The sequence below is a fragment of the Hyperolius riggenbachi genome, chromosome 1 (assembly GCF_040937935.1).
Source record: "Hyperolius riggenbachi isolate aHypRig1 chromosome 1, aHypRig1.pri, whole genome shotgun sequence".
Lineage (NCBI taxonomy): Eukaryota > Metazoa > Chordata > Amphibia > Anura > Hyperoliidae > Hyperolius > Hyperolius riggenbachi.
Genome location: NC_090646.1, coordinates 462389231 through 462408501, shown reverse-complemented (window position 1 = coordinate 462408501; position 19271 = coordinate 462389231). Strand labels below are relative to the sequence as shown.

Below are 19271 nucleotides of genomic sequence, written 5' to 3'. Positions count from 1 at the left end.
CCTTATATCTATCCTCTAATTTTATGCTGTCTCTACATTTATTTTTCAGACGGGGAAACAGATGGTAATGAGAGTTTTCATAAACGCATACTTCTGTGTTCCCTTCCTGCCAGATAAAGAATATATCACCAATGAATCTTAGCCAAGTTAAGACATTGTTCAGAAACACAGGATGATTATATTTGGAGCATTCCTTAACACAGTGCAGAAGTGGAGAAAAAAAGGATAACATTAGATACTTACCTAGAGGGAAGCCTGTGGATGGCCCAGAGCTTTTCTGAAACCTTCTCTAGCCCAATGATCCAGGCCTGGGTCCCACTATACCTTCTGGGTTGAATATGCTTCTTCTGGCGAAGAACATGACCATAGACGAGCACGTCCACACTGGACATGGGCAAGTAAGGGCCACACATTCCCGAGAGGGAAGAGGTTGTGCAGGGAATACGTTGACCGTACTTGCGTATGCCCAATGCGGATGTGCTCGTTCATGGCCACGATCCCAGCCAGAAAGTAGAACCCGGTGCTGGATTTTTTGGGCTGTAGAAGGTTGCATGGCAGTGCAATTGCTTGAAAAGGAGCATGGACCCGATCAGATTTGCAACAATCCCTTATTGTTAATCTTTGGAGGGTACGCACTCGTGGAGTGAATCTGAAGCCATATTACACCCCATAGCAGGGCCACTGCAATGCAGGTAATAATGATCATGAAAAAACAACAATTTTAGCTAGCACCAAAGATCAAGGACTTGAATAGAAACTAGTGGTGTCTTTGTCTTATCTAGAACCTCAATGACAACCCGAATGCTATCCTCATAAGGAGTGAAGGTATATAAACTATTTACAAGTGTACATTAGATGCAAATATCAGGTAGCTTTCCAAAGCTTTCAAGGTGATTCAGGAAGTCAGTGGTGCCCTAGATATAGGATTTTATCTTAAACGGGCACTACAGCGAAAAATTGTAAAATTTAAAATATGTGCAAACATATACAAATAAGAAGTACGTTTTGTCCTTTGTAAAATGAGCCATCAATTACTTTTCTCCTATAATGCTGTCACTTACAGTAGGCAGTAGAAATCTGACAGAAATGACAGGTTTTGAGCTAGTCCATCTCTTCATGGGGGATTCTCAGCAAGGCTTTTATTCTTGATAAAGGATTTAAACAATGATGTTGGCCAGCTTCCCTGCTCCCTACACAGGTTTTTGGCAGTTGGGCAGAGCAACTGCCATTCACTAAGTGCTTTTGAAAAATAAATAAATCCCTGAGAATCCCCTGTGAAGAGATGGACTGGTCCAAAACCTGTCACTTCTGACAGATTTCTACTACCTACTGTATGTGACAGCAACATAGGAGAAAAGTAATTTATGGCTCATTTTACTCTGGACAAAACGTACTTCGCATTTGTATATGTTTGCACTTATTTTACATTTTTGAATTTTTTGCTGTAGTGCCCCTTTCAGTACCTAAGATTGAAGTGTGAGATCTAGCTACATGGCCCAGGGTTGAAACTGTAACTGAGTGCTAGCTACATTAGCAAGAAAAAGTATGTGAACCCTTTGGAATTATATGGATTTATGCACAAATTGTCCCGACACTTCCTGCTTCACAGCCACAACTTCCACTGAGAAACAGGAAGTGTTGGTAGGTTGAAGTGCAGCGTAAGAGTACCGAGGCAAGAGAACGTCATCCAGGTAACTTAATCCTCTCTGTGGCAGCCCCCTTCTCGAATATGAACAGTTACTGTTTCTTATCTCACAAAACTGTGCCCACTTATCCTTAAAAAACATTTGGTATGGCTATAATACAGTAGCAAAAAAAAGTATGTGAACCCTTTGAAATTATATTTCTGCACAAATTGATCATAAAATGTGATCTGATCTTCATCTAAAGGTGGCCATACACTTACAGATTTGCAGCAGATTCGAACATCAGATAGATTTCTGGCAGATGCCTGTCAAATCGAATCTGACAGGAATCTGTGTGCCACACACTAGGAACAAAATGCATTATTGCACCATTAGATCCAATGCAACTCTATGGGCCATCGACCTTCTGCCAGCAGCAGATCGACCTACATCTTTCATCCTGTCAGATCAAATCCATCGAAATCGATTGAAATCGGCCGCAAATCGATCGAATGGGGAATTTGATAGAATCGATTTCTGATAGATTCTATAGAATCGATTGACCAGTGTATGGGCCCCTTAAATTACAACAATAGACAATCACAGTCTGCTTAAACTAATACCACACAAATATTTAAATATTTACATGTTTTTATTGAACATTTAATGGTGTAAATAGATGTTCAGAAATAAGGACATTCTTAATTCTTTAAGCTATTATTTGTTTGGAAGGCATACCATTTTATCAGCTTCTCCTTTAATGTCTGGTAGGGGATCATAAGATAACCTTTGATAAACAGAGAAGTCAGACAGCTGCTCCTTAAATTTGTTCAAATAATCACTTTTATCAGCTGGATAAAAATGAGCTAGCTCATCATTATGTCATAACGATTCTAGGGTTTCTTCCTCGGCCCTATTTAGATTGATAAAAATTATTTTACTCCAAAAGGGAAAGAGGTGGACGTGTGGCACTTCCCACATACAAGAAGATAGTCCTCAGCATGAATCGCACAGGCAACTGTCTATGAGCACCACTATATGCACTCAATTATATGTCACGAGACGTGTGCTCCGCATAAACAACTGATGGAAGAATCCAATCACATATGTACAGAGAATCAAAGAAGCGTGCACCTTCCGTCTCTGGGTTTATTACCGCATTGGTGACAGTGCCATGATACAGTGATTCTTCATATTCATTAAACATAACATATAAACATTGTGCATTATTAGATCTTACATATCCATAAGTCAGTGGGTCATCGTAGTGGAGGTGGGTGGGGGGCAGTAGGTGGTTCAGCGACGGCCATTTCGCGTCTCCTGGCGCTTGGTCATGCTGCGGACCACTGTGAGTTAAGGATATGTAAGATCTAATAATGCACGATGTTTATATGTTATATGAATATGAAGAATCACTGTATCATGGCACTGTCACTAATGCGGTAATAAACCCAGAGACGGAAGGTGCACGCTTCTTTGATTCTCTGTACATGTGTAAAAATTATTTTACCAACCTTTTTGCCCATTGGAGTGAAATCTTGTGAAAAATGTGCTTAAACATGAAAAAAACATATATTTTTTTTAATCGAGATCTGTTTGTAAAGGTTGGTTATGGGTATCAGAGTGGATAGCTCTCTCACCAAGTAGTTCTGGGGTCCATTTAAAATCTGGAAAAATACCCTGCGTGACTATTTGCATACATATTTTCTTTCTGCGTTTTCCTGGGTTAACCCCCGGCACTTGGGTTTCTTCCCACAACCCAAGAGCATATTAGTAAGATAATTGATTCCCCCTCATATATTTACCTCAGATTATGATAGGAACACTAGACAATGACAATGGTAGGGATTAGATTGTAAGCTCCTCTGAGGGACACAACTATGGACTCTCTAAAGTGTTGCAGAAGATGTCAGAGCTATTATTATTTAGTATTTATATAGCCGCAACATCTTCTGCAGCGCTGTACAAAGTATATTGTCTTTTCACTTAACTGTACCTCAGAGGGGCTCACAATCGAATGTCTATGCATGTATCCTGTAGTGTATGTATCGTAGTCTATGATTTTTAAGTAGAAGCCAATTAACTGATTTGTATGTTTTTGGGATGTGGGAGGAAACCCAGACAAACACGGGAAGAACATACAAAGTCTGTGCAGTGTGTGCCCTGGCTGGGATTTGAACCCGGAACCCAGCACTGCAAGGTCGAGTGGTTAACAATAATAAAATTTAAGGAGCTTATGCACAGACAAAAATGAAAAGTGATCTACAGATCTGGGGAAACATTTCTGCTTGGAGTGTGGCTTTAATGTAATGTTGAAAGTGGCGATATTGTAGAGCAGTCATTTCATATAAAGAGAGCTTGATTTTGCAGCTGTCTTATGCTTGCAGGATGAATTATGCAAAGGAACTAAGTAAGAACCAATTCTAATGCAGATTCTAATGCAGATAATGTGTGGCAGTGGCACATCCTGCTGTTTATGATGCGATTTTTTAAACATACAACTCTTATATGACAGTTATTTTATGCTACATCTATGGGTACCTTTAGAGTCCTAGAGGATAGGTGGAGTGTGGGCCAGATTTGACAGCCCAGTGCAGTGTGGCGACAAGGAACCAAATGTCTAGGGATACCCTAGAGGGCAATAACATAGGTTTCCATAGGCAGGAGTGTTCATTATGATGAACAGAGATTTCACCAGCTGGGAGGCCTCTGTGTGAGATTCTCTTCTCATTAAAGAATACTTGTCATGGGAGCGATACAGAAGCTGCCATTGGCAAAATGTGATGCAGCAGGTTTGAGGATGGGCAATCCTGAGCATCTGCCTGCCTTTGGCCAGCCTTAGGTGGAATTGTTCTCTCACTGACTGTTACTTTCCAGCACGGAATTTTATACTTTGCTCATCTTCACCTGAATTATCTTTCGTGCTGAACTGTTACAAAATAATGAAGAGTAAGAGAATGTCGCTTTTGGTCTGCACTGTGATGGATCTAGTTCAAAGGGAATATGTTATAGATATGAAATATACAATAGTTTGTAATGGAGAAGAGTATTCTTATTAAAGCAGAGTTGCATAGTCTGGGCCTCCATCTACGGCTCCCTAATAGCTGCTAGATAATGGCTCTTTGATTTAGGTCCTCTGAAATTTGGATGATATAACCAGAAGCCATTAGTAATCATTGACTAGTGTGCCAGAAACAAGAAGACTCCTGTTCATTATGTGCAGCAGTGTACAACTAGAACTCATTTTTTTGTTGTTGTGAAGCAACAACAATAAACTTCTCAGCCAAATGTATTGGCTCGGCTTGTACTGTAAGCTTCTGTAAATGCAGCATCAGGACACCAGATTTCACATTTAAAGGTAAACTTAAAACCAAGAGGAATAAGTAGACGTGTGCAGCCAGTGCAGTCAGACTTGAGTAAAAACAGCTGGGTCAGTGACTAAGTGTTAAGCCAGGTACACACTTTCAATTATGATTGGCCCATCACCGACCAATTGTACTCCCTCCATGTGGTATGAGTGCTTACCTACACAATATACTCATAGGCCTCAATTCACTAAGCTTTATCAAACACTTTACCAAATGTTTGATAAGTTACCTCATGGGTAAAATCTAATTTTGAATTCACTAAAGTGTAGTATATTTATCAAATGTTTGATCGATAAAATGTCTAATAAATCTATAAAACCTTAGTGAATTCAAAATTAGATTTTACTCATGAGGTAAATTATCAAACGTTCGGTAAAGTGTTTGATAAAGCTTAGTGAATTGAGGCCATAGTATCCAAAATCTGTTGACTCTCACACTACATGGAAGTGATGAAATTGGTCAATGATTTTCCAATCATAATTGAAAGTATGTACTAGGGTTTAGGCTGCATTTGTATGGATAATTACTGATGTACTTAATGATTGTTGATTCTTACAGAAACCGTTCAGGGAATGAGCGAGGTTCAATGGAGAGGACAGGAGGGACAACCAGGGCTGTGGAGTCTGTACAATAATCCTCCGACTCCAACACTTCAGTTTATGAAACTACTGACTCCAGGTACCCAAAATTGCTCCAATTCCTCGACTCAGATTCCTTAGTCTAATACTTATCAGAGCTGTGGAGTTGGTACAAACATACTCAAGAGTCCGACTCCTCAGTTTATGAAACCTCCGACTCCAGGTACCCAAAATTACTCCAACTCCACAGCCCTGGGGACAACAGGCGATGTACAAGTGAGCAAGGTCCTATGGCACAAAATTAAAAGATTATGCTTATTATCACTAAATGATGTCATGGGATAGCTGTGCACATCCTGCGACGTCTCTACCGAGAATCCAGGATTATTGTTTCAGCCGAGTTTTCACTAGCATGTGTAAACACAGAGGATCAGCTCCATAGACGGGCAACTACCTACTTACTAGATTTGTCACAGCAATTAGGGATGGTCAGTGAGATGCAAATTTCCAGTTGATGCCAGACTCCCTATGCAAATCCTATGCAGCTTGAAAATAGACCCCACCAAGGTGAAATTCAATTGGTTGATTTTCAAACTGCTCAAGAACAGTCGTAACTACTGCCCTTCCTGACGTATGTTAGAAAGTGGCATTTATAAATGTTTCTTCTTTACACAAAGTACGCTAACTTTTTTATTCTACTGATATTGTTTTTGTGGTCCTTAATAGGGTTAAAATAATGGATGCAAGCATGAGAGGGGTTGCTATGGACAATACAGACACCTTCCTTGTCTACATAGTCTGCTGAGTGCTGGGGCAGAACTGCTGCCTTTATCTTGTCATTAGTGTAACTGGTTGGCTTCTCAGCTGAACTCTCTCAGGACAGCCCTTGCATCATCTGTTGGGACGTGAGATGTACAGTGTCCCAGTTCTTAGCATTAAATTAGTCATCAGCAGTAGGATTAATTTGGGATCAGTAGGGACCCATTTAGTACAATCTGCCACAGCTTTAAGGATAAGTACTATGTACAATTAGTGTTTAACATTCACATAGTTACCTCTGTTAACACATATTTTAAGTGTGTGCACAGATTTAGGGCAGGTTACACCCTACGCACTTTTTAACATCTTGAAAACAAACCAGTGAACTGAATATTATCAGCACAGACTTACGGTAATCCGTGTGCTGAAGGTATGTCATATAAGGGTCAGCGCTGCATAAGCACCATAATTGTGCTCATATTAATATACCATAGTGGATTGTCCAGTTCCTGTATCTTGATCTTGCAGTTAGCAGCATTTTATCTAGTATTTTAGCTATCTTTATTACAGAGCCCTGTTTGTTTCAGTTCTGTAGATAATGACAAAGGTTTAGTCAGTTCTTATGCTGGAACCATGTACTGCTTGGGGGCTGTTTAACAACTAAAGTCTCAAATATGCAAACAAATTGTCATAATAAACAAATACATTGTAAACACTGCACATTTTTATTTGGCTCAGTGTCTCCTATCACATATAGCATCACACAGCTTCTTGGTTTGCTCACTAAAGCTGCACCTGTTACATCATATTCACACTTTTTTTTTTTTCAATTAAAATGACCCTGAACTGTTCGGATAAAATGATAAAACAGAAACAGTAAGAGAAAGGACATTTTTTTTATCCTTCGCTCATCATAAATAGGAGCTGTTCACACTTGTTAGGCTGCAATGGATCCATTGCGGTAAGCGATCCGCACTTCTGCGCAGTCTGCGATAATCCTGGACAGGCAGATGCGTTCCCCATATAGCCCATGGTGGTAACGCATCTGCCGGGGGCTTCAGCCACAGTAGACCATCACCACAGAGGTTGCCACAGTGGACCATCAGAGCGGAGCAGAAGAAAATAAAGCGGGTAAATTGGGCAGGAGTTACAGGCGGCACAGATATCGGTTCGAGGGAGTGTTTAGTAGCGGAAGGCGGCACTGATATCGGCAGAGGAATCAGTGGGAAGGAGGTAAGTTAGTGTTAGGGGTAGACCCATTTATATGGTGCTTTTCTCCTGGCGGACTAAAAGTGCCAGAGCTGCAGCCACTAGGGCGTGCTTTATAGGCAATAGCAGTGTTAGGGAGTCTAGCCCAAGGACTCTTTACTGTACTGGCTGGCTTACTGAACAGGAAGAGCTGAGGTTTAAACCCAGGTCGCCTGTGTGTGTCAGAGGCAGAGCCCTTAACCATTACACTATCCAGCCACTGCTGGTAGGTAGTGGGTGTGCTAGTGTGAGAAGCGTCACAGAGGCGCCAGGCTATGTACCGGACCGCATTGGTGATATGCTCCTATTTATTGTCTGAGGAAGTGGGATATACCCGCAAAACGCGTTGCACCTTGTTCGGAGTATTAAATAAACTGATTTTTGCTTAAAACGGCAATTTTTTGTATCTGTTTTGGAGGGGTAAGTCCACAGCTACCTGCTTCATTTTATCCATTTCAAAGAAATATTGTTATTACCCTGTTGGCGCCTCTGTACTACTATTGTAGTGTGAGAAGCGGGTTAGGTAGGTTAAGTGATTGATTGAAAAATATCAGTACAAATTATCAATATTGTACTATTGCTGCCAGTGCCCAGAAGTAGAATATCTGTAATTTTACAAGTATAAGTTTACTGTCTGGCTTCTCCCTCAAGGGAGTTTGAAGCAGTGCAATCTAGCTGAACATTCACTGGTACAAACATACAATAAAACCCCTAAGCCCTCCTCCACTTCCCATGATTGCCAGATGGTCAGTCCAGGCCAGTTAATGATTTCAAACAATGATATAAAAGCTAATCAAATAACATCAAAGTGGTATGTATTTTTATTTTAAAAGGACATCAATATATGATGTAAGTGGATAACACTGCAGCCCACTAAACGATCTCTGCGACAGAAGACTTTGCTGCGTATTGTGCATAGATGTTACTTTGAATGCGGATATTGAATGTGTGGTTGAGATCAGAGATATAAAATCTGCTTCTATCATGTGCTTTCTAGCAGTGCTGGCTGTGCTCTTGTTTTCCCTGTGATCTCTCCCTCCCCCTGTGGCTCTTCCTCTCTACACTTCCCAGTCCCTCCCCCACTCTGCCCCATCAACTGCAGATTTAGTTATGCATAGACAACTGTAGCAGAAAATCTAATTTGATGATTAGCAGAACTGCCAGGATCACTTCATGTCAAGAGATGCTATCTCTCTGCTTTCTCACTGATTAATCCCTCTCACAAAACAGCTGCAATGAACTTGCCCCTAAGGGCTGATTGTAGCCATCAATGTATCCTCACTGTGTCCCAGCTATTGAGCTCTTCTAAAGCAGACAATATGAAAGCACATCCTCCTTGTAGCATGTCCAGTGTAACCTCTACTCTTCTGTTCATTAGTGTAACCCCCTTCTAAGGACACCTCCAGCTAATTCAGCTAATATGTTGTGTAACTGCTGCTCAGAAGCCTAACCGCAAATACTGCGTTTTGCATTTTTCTCCAATAAACTCTTTCCATGTTCAATAAACAGCACATGATGATTGATGATGATTCTTAAAGAGCACCTGTCACCTTCCATACTCTTAACATGGCTATAGATGTTATTATACTAATGAGAGAAAAGGGACTGGGAAGCCTCAAAAGCACAAACAGTACTTTTGTTTCATTAGGAAGAACAAGATACCATGGTTGGTTTACTAAAAGTGGCAATACACAGGTTCATTTAATCTTCCAGTATTCTCCTGACACTATCATATACAAACTTTTTAACAATTGCAGACAATTGACTGAAAGGGTGACAAAGTGCAGTGGTAACGGTGTCTATATACGGTTCAATTGTCTTGCAGTTAAATGCTACCAGTTACCACCAAGATCAGTCCAGTTTCAATCAGACTTCATACTGTCTTCGGTCACTTTAGAATTTCATTGAGTGGACGAAGAGAGTTACCGGGGGAGGAGGGGGGGGGGGGGGTCAAGAATACCCATGTGTGTGGGGTTTTTTTTTTGTCCAATCACATATGGCTAGCTTCAGTCTTTGTCAAGTTGGTGGAGGGAGGATCAGCACAGGATTAGGGGACGCACAGCATTGTACTGCTTCTACCAGCACAAAATTAGTGGCGGCACCAGGTCAGTCAGTTCTTCACAAGATTTCAGTTGAAATCTGATCAAGGTCAAGTGAAGGAAGCTGGTACATCAATCATGACTACCTGATTAAGCCCCAGTTTTTGAACTGTGTATGGTTCGCTTAATGGACACCTGAAAAAAAGTTAGATACTTACCTCAGTAGTGGGAGGCCAAGTGGTCAACAAACTGTTTGCTATTAGCTGGATTGGCTTATTAAGAAAATAAGTCATTTGTGTGGATACATGTATTTAACTGTACCAGGAAAGGGTTTCAGCTCTTTAAGGTGTACCCAAGCTGAAGCTCAGGTACAATATCACATACCTAAGAGGGAAGCCTCTGGATCCTAATGAGGTTTCCTGCACTGTTCTCTGGTCCCCCGTCACAGAGCATGGACCCTTCACAGATTACCAAGAAGGGCTTGATCATGGCCACCTTCCTCTTCAAGTAAAGTGCGGCCATGCTCCTGTGGCTGCAGCATGGCCACGCTCATGTCAGAAGAAGAACGTGGTCCGGATTAGCTGGAGAGTCTGCGAGAGATTACGTGTTTCTGAACCTGAGCTTTGTCTCTGGCTCTCTTTTTAGGAATCGCGTCAAGGTTTCTGGATCCACTTTCTGGTTTTTGGCTTAGGACCACATTAGTACTGTATATTTTGGCGTAGAAGACTACTTTTTTAACCCTTTAAAATCTTCTGAAAAGTCAGGGGTCGTCTTATACGCCAGGTGTCATTGATGCCGGGTGATACGCCCTATCCTGTTACCGCTTCTCAGATCTCGCTGCTGAGGACTGTAGTGAAGCGGCGCAGGCACACATGTGCGAGATCTGAGAGGCAGAGAAGGAGGTAAAGAGGAAACAAGGGTGGGCCTGAAGGGTGAAAGAGGCGTATTTTATGGGCACAGCGCAATCTATTCTTCCATACCGCTCTGATTAACAGGTAGACTGGGAGAGCTGACCAATCCGCTTAGGGAGAGTTGACCAATCCAACCAGTCAATCACCTGTATCCTGTTGTATACTGGGTACCACATACAGTACAGCACCAGTATCTGTTCATACATAGCACCAGTATATTAGGTTTTTTTTTGTTTTTTTATTTGGTGTGCGTTGGAAGAGGGGTAGTCTTATATGGCGAGTATATCCCAAACTCTATATTTTAATTGGAAAAGTTGGGGGGTCGTCTTATATGCCCAGTCATCTTATATGCCGGAATATACTGTATATACCCCTGGTGCTCAGGAAATCGGGTGCTGCACATCTGTTTAAAGTGGACCCAAATTAAAAATACAAGATTTCAGAAATAAAATCTATTTTCTAAATTATAATAATAAATAGCAGCCTTTTTTCAGCTGCATGATGACAAATATAAAATATTTTACATTTATTGGAGGAACCCCTCCCTTTCTATTCAAATTGCCGGGATTTTTCCGGCAAACTGGTGGAGTAGATGGCGTCCGGCAATGGAGGAATTGCTAATGGCTGCCCCCAGTATAACCCTAGCTATAAAAAGAAAAGGGTGAAAAGCATGCACTGAAATGATCATAGGTTTGAAGGAGTGTGTATGTGTCAGAGTGGTGCAACTAAATATTTTTAATTAAAAAAAATGTTTGGTTTGGGTCCGCTTTAAGGCCGTGAGCAGCAGGGAAGGGAGGAGCCATGCCATTGGCTACAGGAGTAATAAAGTTTTTCTTGCAGATGAGCTATTGCATCCTTTTGTTTCTCCACCACTTTGATCTTTATATAAAAAATAGGTGCTATGTTTGACCTTGCAGACTGAGATCCTTATAATTTTGCCATTAAAGTAATTCTATTTTCTCCCAAACTGCAGATATGATAGATCTAGTATGCTTTCATTTTTATTTTGTTTTTCTTATTGTTATGTAGCTTAATCTATATTCTGTGAGAGGCCAGCAGTTCTCTGTAGCCACAAACCCCGAGAGCGCTATAATTATCTATTTGTATGTGAGTGGCTTCAGCCTTATTGGGAACTGGGCAGGAAAACAGAAGAATAAATGCCTATATGTGTGTACATACATGCTTGTTAAGAGAGATGGAAGGAAACTCATTTACCACTGAACGGTGGAGAAGCAGCAGCCTGGAGGCAACTTACATTTTTTTCCTATTTTTTTATTTATTTTTTCCCCTTTTAATAAAACGTATTCTGCAGCCTGTAAAGCGTGATGTGGTCTGTCCATATGCTGTTTGCTATGTGGTTATTCGCCTTGTATAAATAGCCTACATATGGCAAAATGCAGTAAGTCATAGCATTTGATTGGCAATCATCATGCATTGTTCTGGTTGCTGGAAACTGATGGAGGGTAAAGCCTGTTTGATATTGGTTTACGCTACGTTCCATATCCTTTTAAAAATAACCCTATAGCCTGATTAGTGTTTCTGTGTTTTATGTATGTTGACATTAATATTTTGAGATCTAGAACTAATGTTCAGTTTTAGTCGTTGCCTAGAATATGTTCTCTAAAATAAAACCATTGTCTTGTAACTTTGTTACTGTGGTCTGTTTGCTTTTACAGTCAGGTACAAATCTAAGTTGTGTCAGCAGGCAGAGGATCCAGGAAAGGGTAACTAGTGGCTATTCTTTGTATTTAGCAATCACCTGATTGGTCCATGAATGTGAAGAGATCCAGTGCAAGGTGCAGTGGTGTGTCTCAGAAACTATATCACAATCCAAGGGATAGTTAAGTGACAAGACTATGTACTCTGTACAGCGCTGTGGAAGATGTTGGCATTATAGAAATAATAATAATAATAATAGATTATTTAGTAATTCAATAGCGCTGACCTCTTCCACAGCACCTTTACACAGTTTTTATATAGTCATGTCATTAGAAACCAATCAGATTTTTGCAACTCCAGATTCTAGAACAGCCTTTCTCAACCTTTCTACCCTGGAGGAACCCTGCAAATAACTTTGGGATCTCATGTAACCCCTGCAAGCAAATTTTTGATCTCGAGGGACCTCTGCATTTATTTTGGAGGAGGCATGGTCTTTAAAAGTATGTGTGGCTGTTTATTTAACTACCCCTTATTACACTGCCACTCATTATACTGTCTCCTGACCCCTCAATGTAGTGCTTCTTGTTAAAGTACCACCTATTATAGTGATCTATTATACTCCACCCCCCCCTCCAATTGGGGGAAAATGCCAAGGAACCCCTGCAGAGTACTCAAGGAACCCTGGAATTCCCTGGTTGAGAAAGCCTGTTCTGGTAGGTCCATTCAGCATGGTGGTTTGAGCACTGACACTCGGCAGAACAAGGGTTACCAGCTGTGTACTGGTGGATCTGGGGCTTATACTGAAGCTGAATGGTGACCATATGGTTAGGGTTAGTTCTCAATAAGGAGCGTTAGGGGGTAGGGAAAGGATTGCCTTATTGGTTAGGGTTACCGCTATCAAGAGGTGTCAGTTAAAGTTAGATTTCTTATGAAGGGGAGATGCTATGGTTCAGTACCCAGTGAAAAGCCCATAAATGGCCCAAAAAGATGTGCGATCAGAGACTGGGAATGCTGATCATCTTTCCATAAAGTTAAGTGACCCTTCAGACACCCCTATTACAACACGTTGATAGATGTCACCTTCCAGCTGTATCAGGTGGACATTATTTTCGTGAGTCATACCTGTGGTGGCTTTTTTTGCAGATCGTATCCTGTCAACATATTTTTGCCTGACGAGGAATGCGAACACAAACGCACACACTCACATTAATTAAAAAAGTGAATGAAAAGAAACAAATGAGCAGCGCTTTAGAAAACATACTGCAAGCTCCTCCATTTGCCTTTGAGAGAGAACGGGAGGACAGATGGAATTTAGACAGGCGTTTAGAGTAATTACTCTGTAACGAGGATTTTGTTGTGAAATTAGTATCTTAAGGAGGTGGCGCAGATATCTTTCAAAGGATGAATACCTCATTAAGAATCTCTGAATAAAGAAAAAAGGGAAGTGACGGTTTACAATTGGAGCTTGGCAGACACCTGCCTGGTTTTAAATAACAGCTTTGTCCTTCGGCTTTTAAAACTTGTATCAGTTTTGCAGAACTGTTTTGTTTAAGTGATACAAATCGCTTGTGTTTTGCATACCGTGGAAAGTCTATAATTCTAAAAATGTATGTCACGGTGGAATTAACACTTCTGCTTGCAAGCCTGCATTACCTCAGGACATGCTATGATGTTCTTGCTTGTTAGGCCTTTAGAAATACTTTAGTTGACCTGAAAACATATAATTTGATGACAGGTAAGATGTGCCTGACCCATGCAATTGGTTTCCTTTTCACAATCTGTCATTTAGTTGTCACCGGATTTTCTTTAACAGGTTTAATACAAAGTAGATTCATTGTGCCACGGTGCTCCTGGTTATAAGCTTCTGCTCATGGAGCTCAAGTGCTACATAAGTAAAGCATGTATTTTAGTCTTTTTTTTTTTTTTTTTTTTCTTCTTGTTTGAAAGGAGACTTGAAGTAAAAACAAGAGTCCAAGGCCCTTATTGAATTCAGTTTTCTCCTAGGCAATATTTTCACACTTTACCAATAAAATGCCTTTAAGCTATCAGCGAGCAAGAAAATACTCAAATTCATTTTATAATTAATTTTGTTATTGCCGATCCACACGCGGGGTGAAAAAAAATGCTGTTTTAGGTTATCCCGAACCAGAGTTGGAGTGACCACCGGGGCAGCACATGCAGAACATGCAGCTGTTTGGCGTGCAGAGCTTACGTCCCCTGAATCATAACCGTTGCAACCCGTGTTCTGTGTGTCCTCCGAAGCTCCTTGTCTATCAGGTGAGATCTCCATCTGTCACGACAGCAGGTGACTTCACCATAGATAGAGTGCCCCCAGAGGACAGGAGGAAGAGATGCACTGCTGGATCCCAGGAAGGTGAGTTATGTGTAGTAGGTGCTGGGGCATCTCTTTGGGGTGTGATTTTTTTTTTCCTGTATTTTGGGGTCTAAAAGCAGAAAAAAATGATATCCTGCAATCTGGAAAGAATCATACTGCCAAGGAGGTTGATGGTGCTTTTTTCACTTACTTTTTGGTACTTTTATAATTGCAAAAAGCTGAAACGTTATTTTAAAGGTAACATGAGAAATTATCTCCTAGTAGAAAACTTAGGAGAAAAAGGGCCTTTGGACCTGATGCAGGATACGCCGGTAAAGTTGCCGTGCGCAGTTTAGCTTTAGTGTGTTTAAAAAAAAAAATATATATATATATATATATATATATATATATATATATATATATATATATATATATATATATATATATATATATATATATATATATATATATATATATTGTTTTATAGCAATCATACTTCAAATAGTTGGAATTGGAAAGAGGGATAGGGAAATTTTGGTTCCAAAACAAGGGCTGGCCCTTCAAACAAGTAAGGATGGTTGATTTTGTAGAGTTTTTTTTTTTTTTTTTTTTTTTTTTTTTCCAATGTGTGCTTGATTGTAAAGTCAAGTGGTGTGAGAATGGCTGACTAATGTTATTAATCTCTTCTTGCAGTGTTGCCATCTGCCTAGCTGACTGTAAGTCTTTGCAACTATGTTGGCATGTCTTCAAAGAACCCAGAATCCTCCAGTAAAGCACCTCGCATGTGCAAACAAGGGGCTGGAACCTCGAAAGTGTAAGTTGTGTGCAGAATTGTTTTTGTGTACATTTTGTGCGATTCTCACTTTACTTTTCAGGTTTTATCTCTTGTTTTCATATTTAGCCTTAATAGTGTAGTTCAATATTGATAATGGTAATGGGGTACTTGCTTCAAATTTGAATTATGTGGGTTGTGCTTCACGCATTGTGAGAGTGGAATACAGCACACAGTGTGCTATACTCTCCAGCATAGAAAAAAAGACAGATTCCCGTGTCAGTGTTAGATGAGCTTTGTCAGGAGAGGTTATGCCCAGCAGAAGACAGATAATACAATGCCTGAGGTGCTTGGAAACAGCTTGCAAAGTTGGCGACTTAAGCAGTGACATGTACAGTGTATAGACACAGGTATTTGCAGAGCCTACTGGACCAAGTGATCTGAAACAGACACCGCATCCTCTCCTTGTCTGTGAATCTCAATGAGAGTGGTGAAGCTGGTTATAGAAAAGCTAGTAGGCTATAGGCTTATGTGTATCTCAGTGGGTAAGCAGAGGCAAATTACATAGGTGCCAATGAATCATGTCATATAAATACCATTAATGCTTAAAGGGACATTTCACATTTTCAGGGGCTTTATTTCTTACAATTTTAATCTGATAAAATCTGCTTTTAGTGAATCTCTTTTTCAGCAATTGGTTTAGGTTTTATTTAAATTTCCATAGTGCGATGCTTTTTCTTAACATGTGTGATCTCATCTGTATGACTACATGACTCAATTAAATAAGCAATGCAGGGATAGAAAAAAAAAGTAGAAGAGGTTGACTACAGTTTACAGTCCTATTTATTTTATTTGTTGTATTTATAAAGTGCCTACATATTACGCAGCGCTGGACATTAGTTAAGGTTACAGACAATATTTAGGGGTGACATACAGCAATTTGACAGTACAGGAATACAAGCAAACTAGATCACGCAGCACACTATGAGTACAAGGTAATGCTTAGTCAGTCACTGGAGGGGAGTATGGAGATTAGGCAAGTCGAGTTCACTCAAGAGTTCACTCAGATCTATAGGATGGGTGTATTGTAATGGAGGTGCATGAACAGGTAGAAGAAACGAGGAGGACCCTGCCCAAAGGCTTACAATCTAGAGGTAGAGGTGGGGACCAGAGTTCAGCTGTGGGTTTAGAGCACCAGTGAGGGGGGTAGGCTAAAGTGAAAAGGTGCGTTTTAAAAATGCTGTTAAATAAATCTGCATTTTATTTCATAATAAAAAGAGATACAAATAAAGAGCAGGGTCAAAATCAGTTGTAGTAGATGTTAAAAAAACAACCCTTCAAGTAAGTAAAATTCACACAGTTTGCCGGCTTATTTATTTGACAAATGACAAATTATAATTGCTGTAGTCCTCATGGATATTTAGGCTAGTGACATGCTCTGTAGCTATGGAAGGGGAGGAAGGACGACAACTGCTGCACTATGTAGGGGTTGGCAAGATAATCTGGCACTCAAAATCTCTTGGCGATGCATTCGGAGCCACTATACACAAACTAGATTCTTGGCATTAGGGATGGTCAATGAGATGCAAATAATTTTGAGTTAATGCAGCATTAAGCAAATTTATGCAGCTTGAAAATGGACCAATTAAATCCTGCTGAGGTAAAATTTGATTGGTCCATTTTCAAGCTGTATAAATTTACATACAAGATTTGCATAATCCTTTATCAACTTGAAATTATTTGCATCTCATTGACCATCCCTATTTGGCATAAGCATTCCCAACCAGCTACCTCGGGCAAGAAACATCTAGCATGTGTACAAGGCTTAACTCACCAGGTGCAGTAAAATCATTGACCGGGGCATTACAAAGCTTATTTTAGGCTTGTTTATGAGCTTTCTTCAGCACCACACATCACTTATCTACTGCTTTACTGTCTCTATATCTGTTTATGTTCTTATTCTAAAAAAAATAGGCACACGCACTTAGCTGCACAACATTATGAGCTGAGCAATATGCAACATCACCTGGATAGAGCAGCAAATAAATGTGCTGCTATTTTGCTCTCATTTTGGACATTTAGTGTGTCTTCTGTGTCTAAAATCAGTAAGGCCGCGTTCACACCTGAGTCTTTTGCCGACGATTTCGGCAAAACGCTCAAGCGCTAGCGCTTTTGAAAGCACTAGTGCAATAGAAACCTATTGGCCCGTTCTCACTTGGGCGATAATTAACGCAAATTGCGCCAAAAAAATTGTATCCTGCACCATTTTCCGGCGATTGCGTTTAGTGCTACAGAAACGCTAATCGCGATCGCGGAAAATTGCGATTGGCGATTTTTGGCAATAATCGGCAAAAATCACCAGAGCAAAACGCTAGCAAAATAGCTAGCGTTTTGCAAGTGTGAATGGGGCCTAATTGTCTCAGGAGAAATGAAGGTCAGGACAATAAAAAAGGCATTAATTTATTGCTCTTTCACTCATATGGCAAGGCAAGGGAATTCCTGTCCTACAATTTTTTTCTTAATTGTAGCAGGCAAATATATATTCACATGCGTTAGACTATTGCTAGTTCTCAATGTTGGTGATTAAAGTAATTAAAACAGACCCTTTTTCATACAGGTAAATGAGGGTTGACTGGAAAAGCTCTGAATGAAAAGGACATAAATCAAGGAATACAATTGTTTGCGTTATTTCATAATACTTATTTTAATGGCTTCTATCAACCTGTGCTGAAATATGACCTAAGTTATTCACATGAATTAAAACTAAATTACAGTGGAAACCCCCAGGGTGACATCACTTTAACCAAATAAGTTGGAAATGTTGGAGCTGCTATAGTTGCGTCTGTGTTGTAACTGCAGACATAACTCAGTGCACAGATTGTGCTACGCTTCACTGCCTAACATGGGGCTGAAAATCCCTTGTTTTCATGTAAATTCCCACAAACCAATAAATCAAGTCAGAAATTCATCCCATCTGTGGGTGATTGATACAGGGCGGATTTGCGAATATCTTTTGACGTGATGTTATTACTGTCTCTTGTTCTGTAAGCATTTGAAAAATTAAATTAAATCAACAATGGTCAAGTAAACCCCTTTATCTCCACAAACAATACCAGGCTGCCACTCAAAGCATACAGGCTTGCATGGCTTTGCTTGGAGAGACGTTTTTAATTTGTGAGGTTACTGGACTTTTAGTAAGACCCACTTCTGCAAGCACCTTTAAATATTGCTCCCAAACCACAAACCTTTGGGTTTTGCCACAAATACGGTGCATGTCTAATGACAATGATTGGGCCTTCAGCTATTGCAGTCCCTGCAGCAAGACCAATAACATTTTTATATTGCGCTTTTCTCCTGGCAGACTCAAATTGCTTGAGCTGCAGGCAGGCACTACGGCACGCTCAGTAGGCAATAGCGGTGTTAGGGATTCCAGCTCCTTACTGATTAGGTGCTGGCTTATAGAACAGGAAGAGCCAAGATTTGAGCCCAGGACTCCTGTGTGAGAGGCAGAGCCCTTAACCAATACACTGTGGGAAAAAAAACATGTACAAGTGCTTCCTTCAGCTCAACCTGCGTGGGCCGTATTTGAGCATGCGTAGTGTGGCATATACATGACTGCACTCCTGGCCAAAAGATAAAGAGGGATCCAGCAGTTGAACAGTGGCCTGGCGGAGCACTATTCAGAGGCTTTCCACTACTAAGGTAAGTATTTCATTTTACGCTTCAGGATTGTTTTAACCCTTTTCTTACTTTTTTTTTAAAGGTGGCTTTACACGTTTGCAATTTTATGGTAGATTCAATCACTTTGATCAGATTGGTCAATGACCTATTGACCCTCTCAAGCCTGATCAATGAACCTCTGACCACTTTAGGACATTCTATTGATAAAATAAGGCACGGCGGTAAATTTTAATTCAGTGGCAGGGACGAGCAGAATTGAAGGCCATTTTTTTAATGGTGCTGAGCAATCAATTGTTTCTGCTAAAATTTGATCAAAC

At 40.4% G+C, this 19271-nt stretch overlaps 1 protein-coding gene across 4 annotated transcripts in view; it reads left to right on the top strand.

The window, feature by feature from the left end:
* FAM222A (family with sequence similarity 222 member A) overlaps positions 1-19271 on the top strand; it is a 115071-nt gene that overhangs the window by 61503 nt on the left and 34297 nt on the right. For all 4 annotated transcript variants that reach the window (XM_068271474.1, XM_068271475.1, XM_068271477.1 and 1 more), the window contains one exon: positions 15195-15315. In XM_068271474.1, the coding sequence (XP_068127575.1) occupies positions 15234-15315 (82 nt within the window). In that variant the 5' untranslated portion in view covers positions 15195-15233. The remainder of the gene's footprint in view (positions 1-15194; positions 15316-19271) is intronic.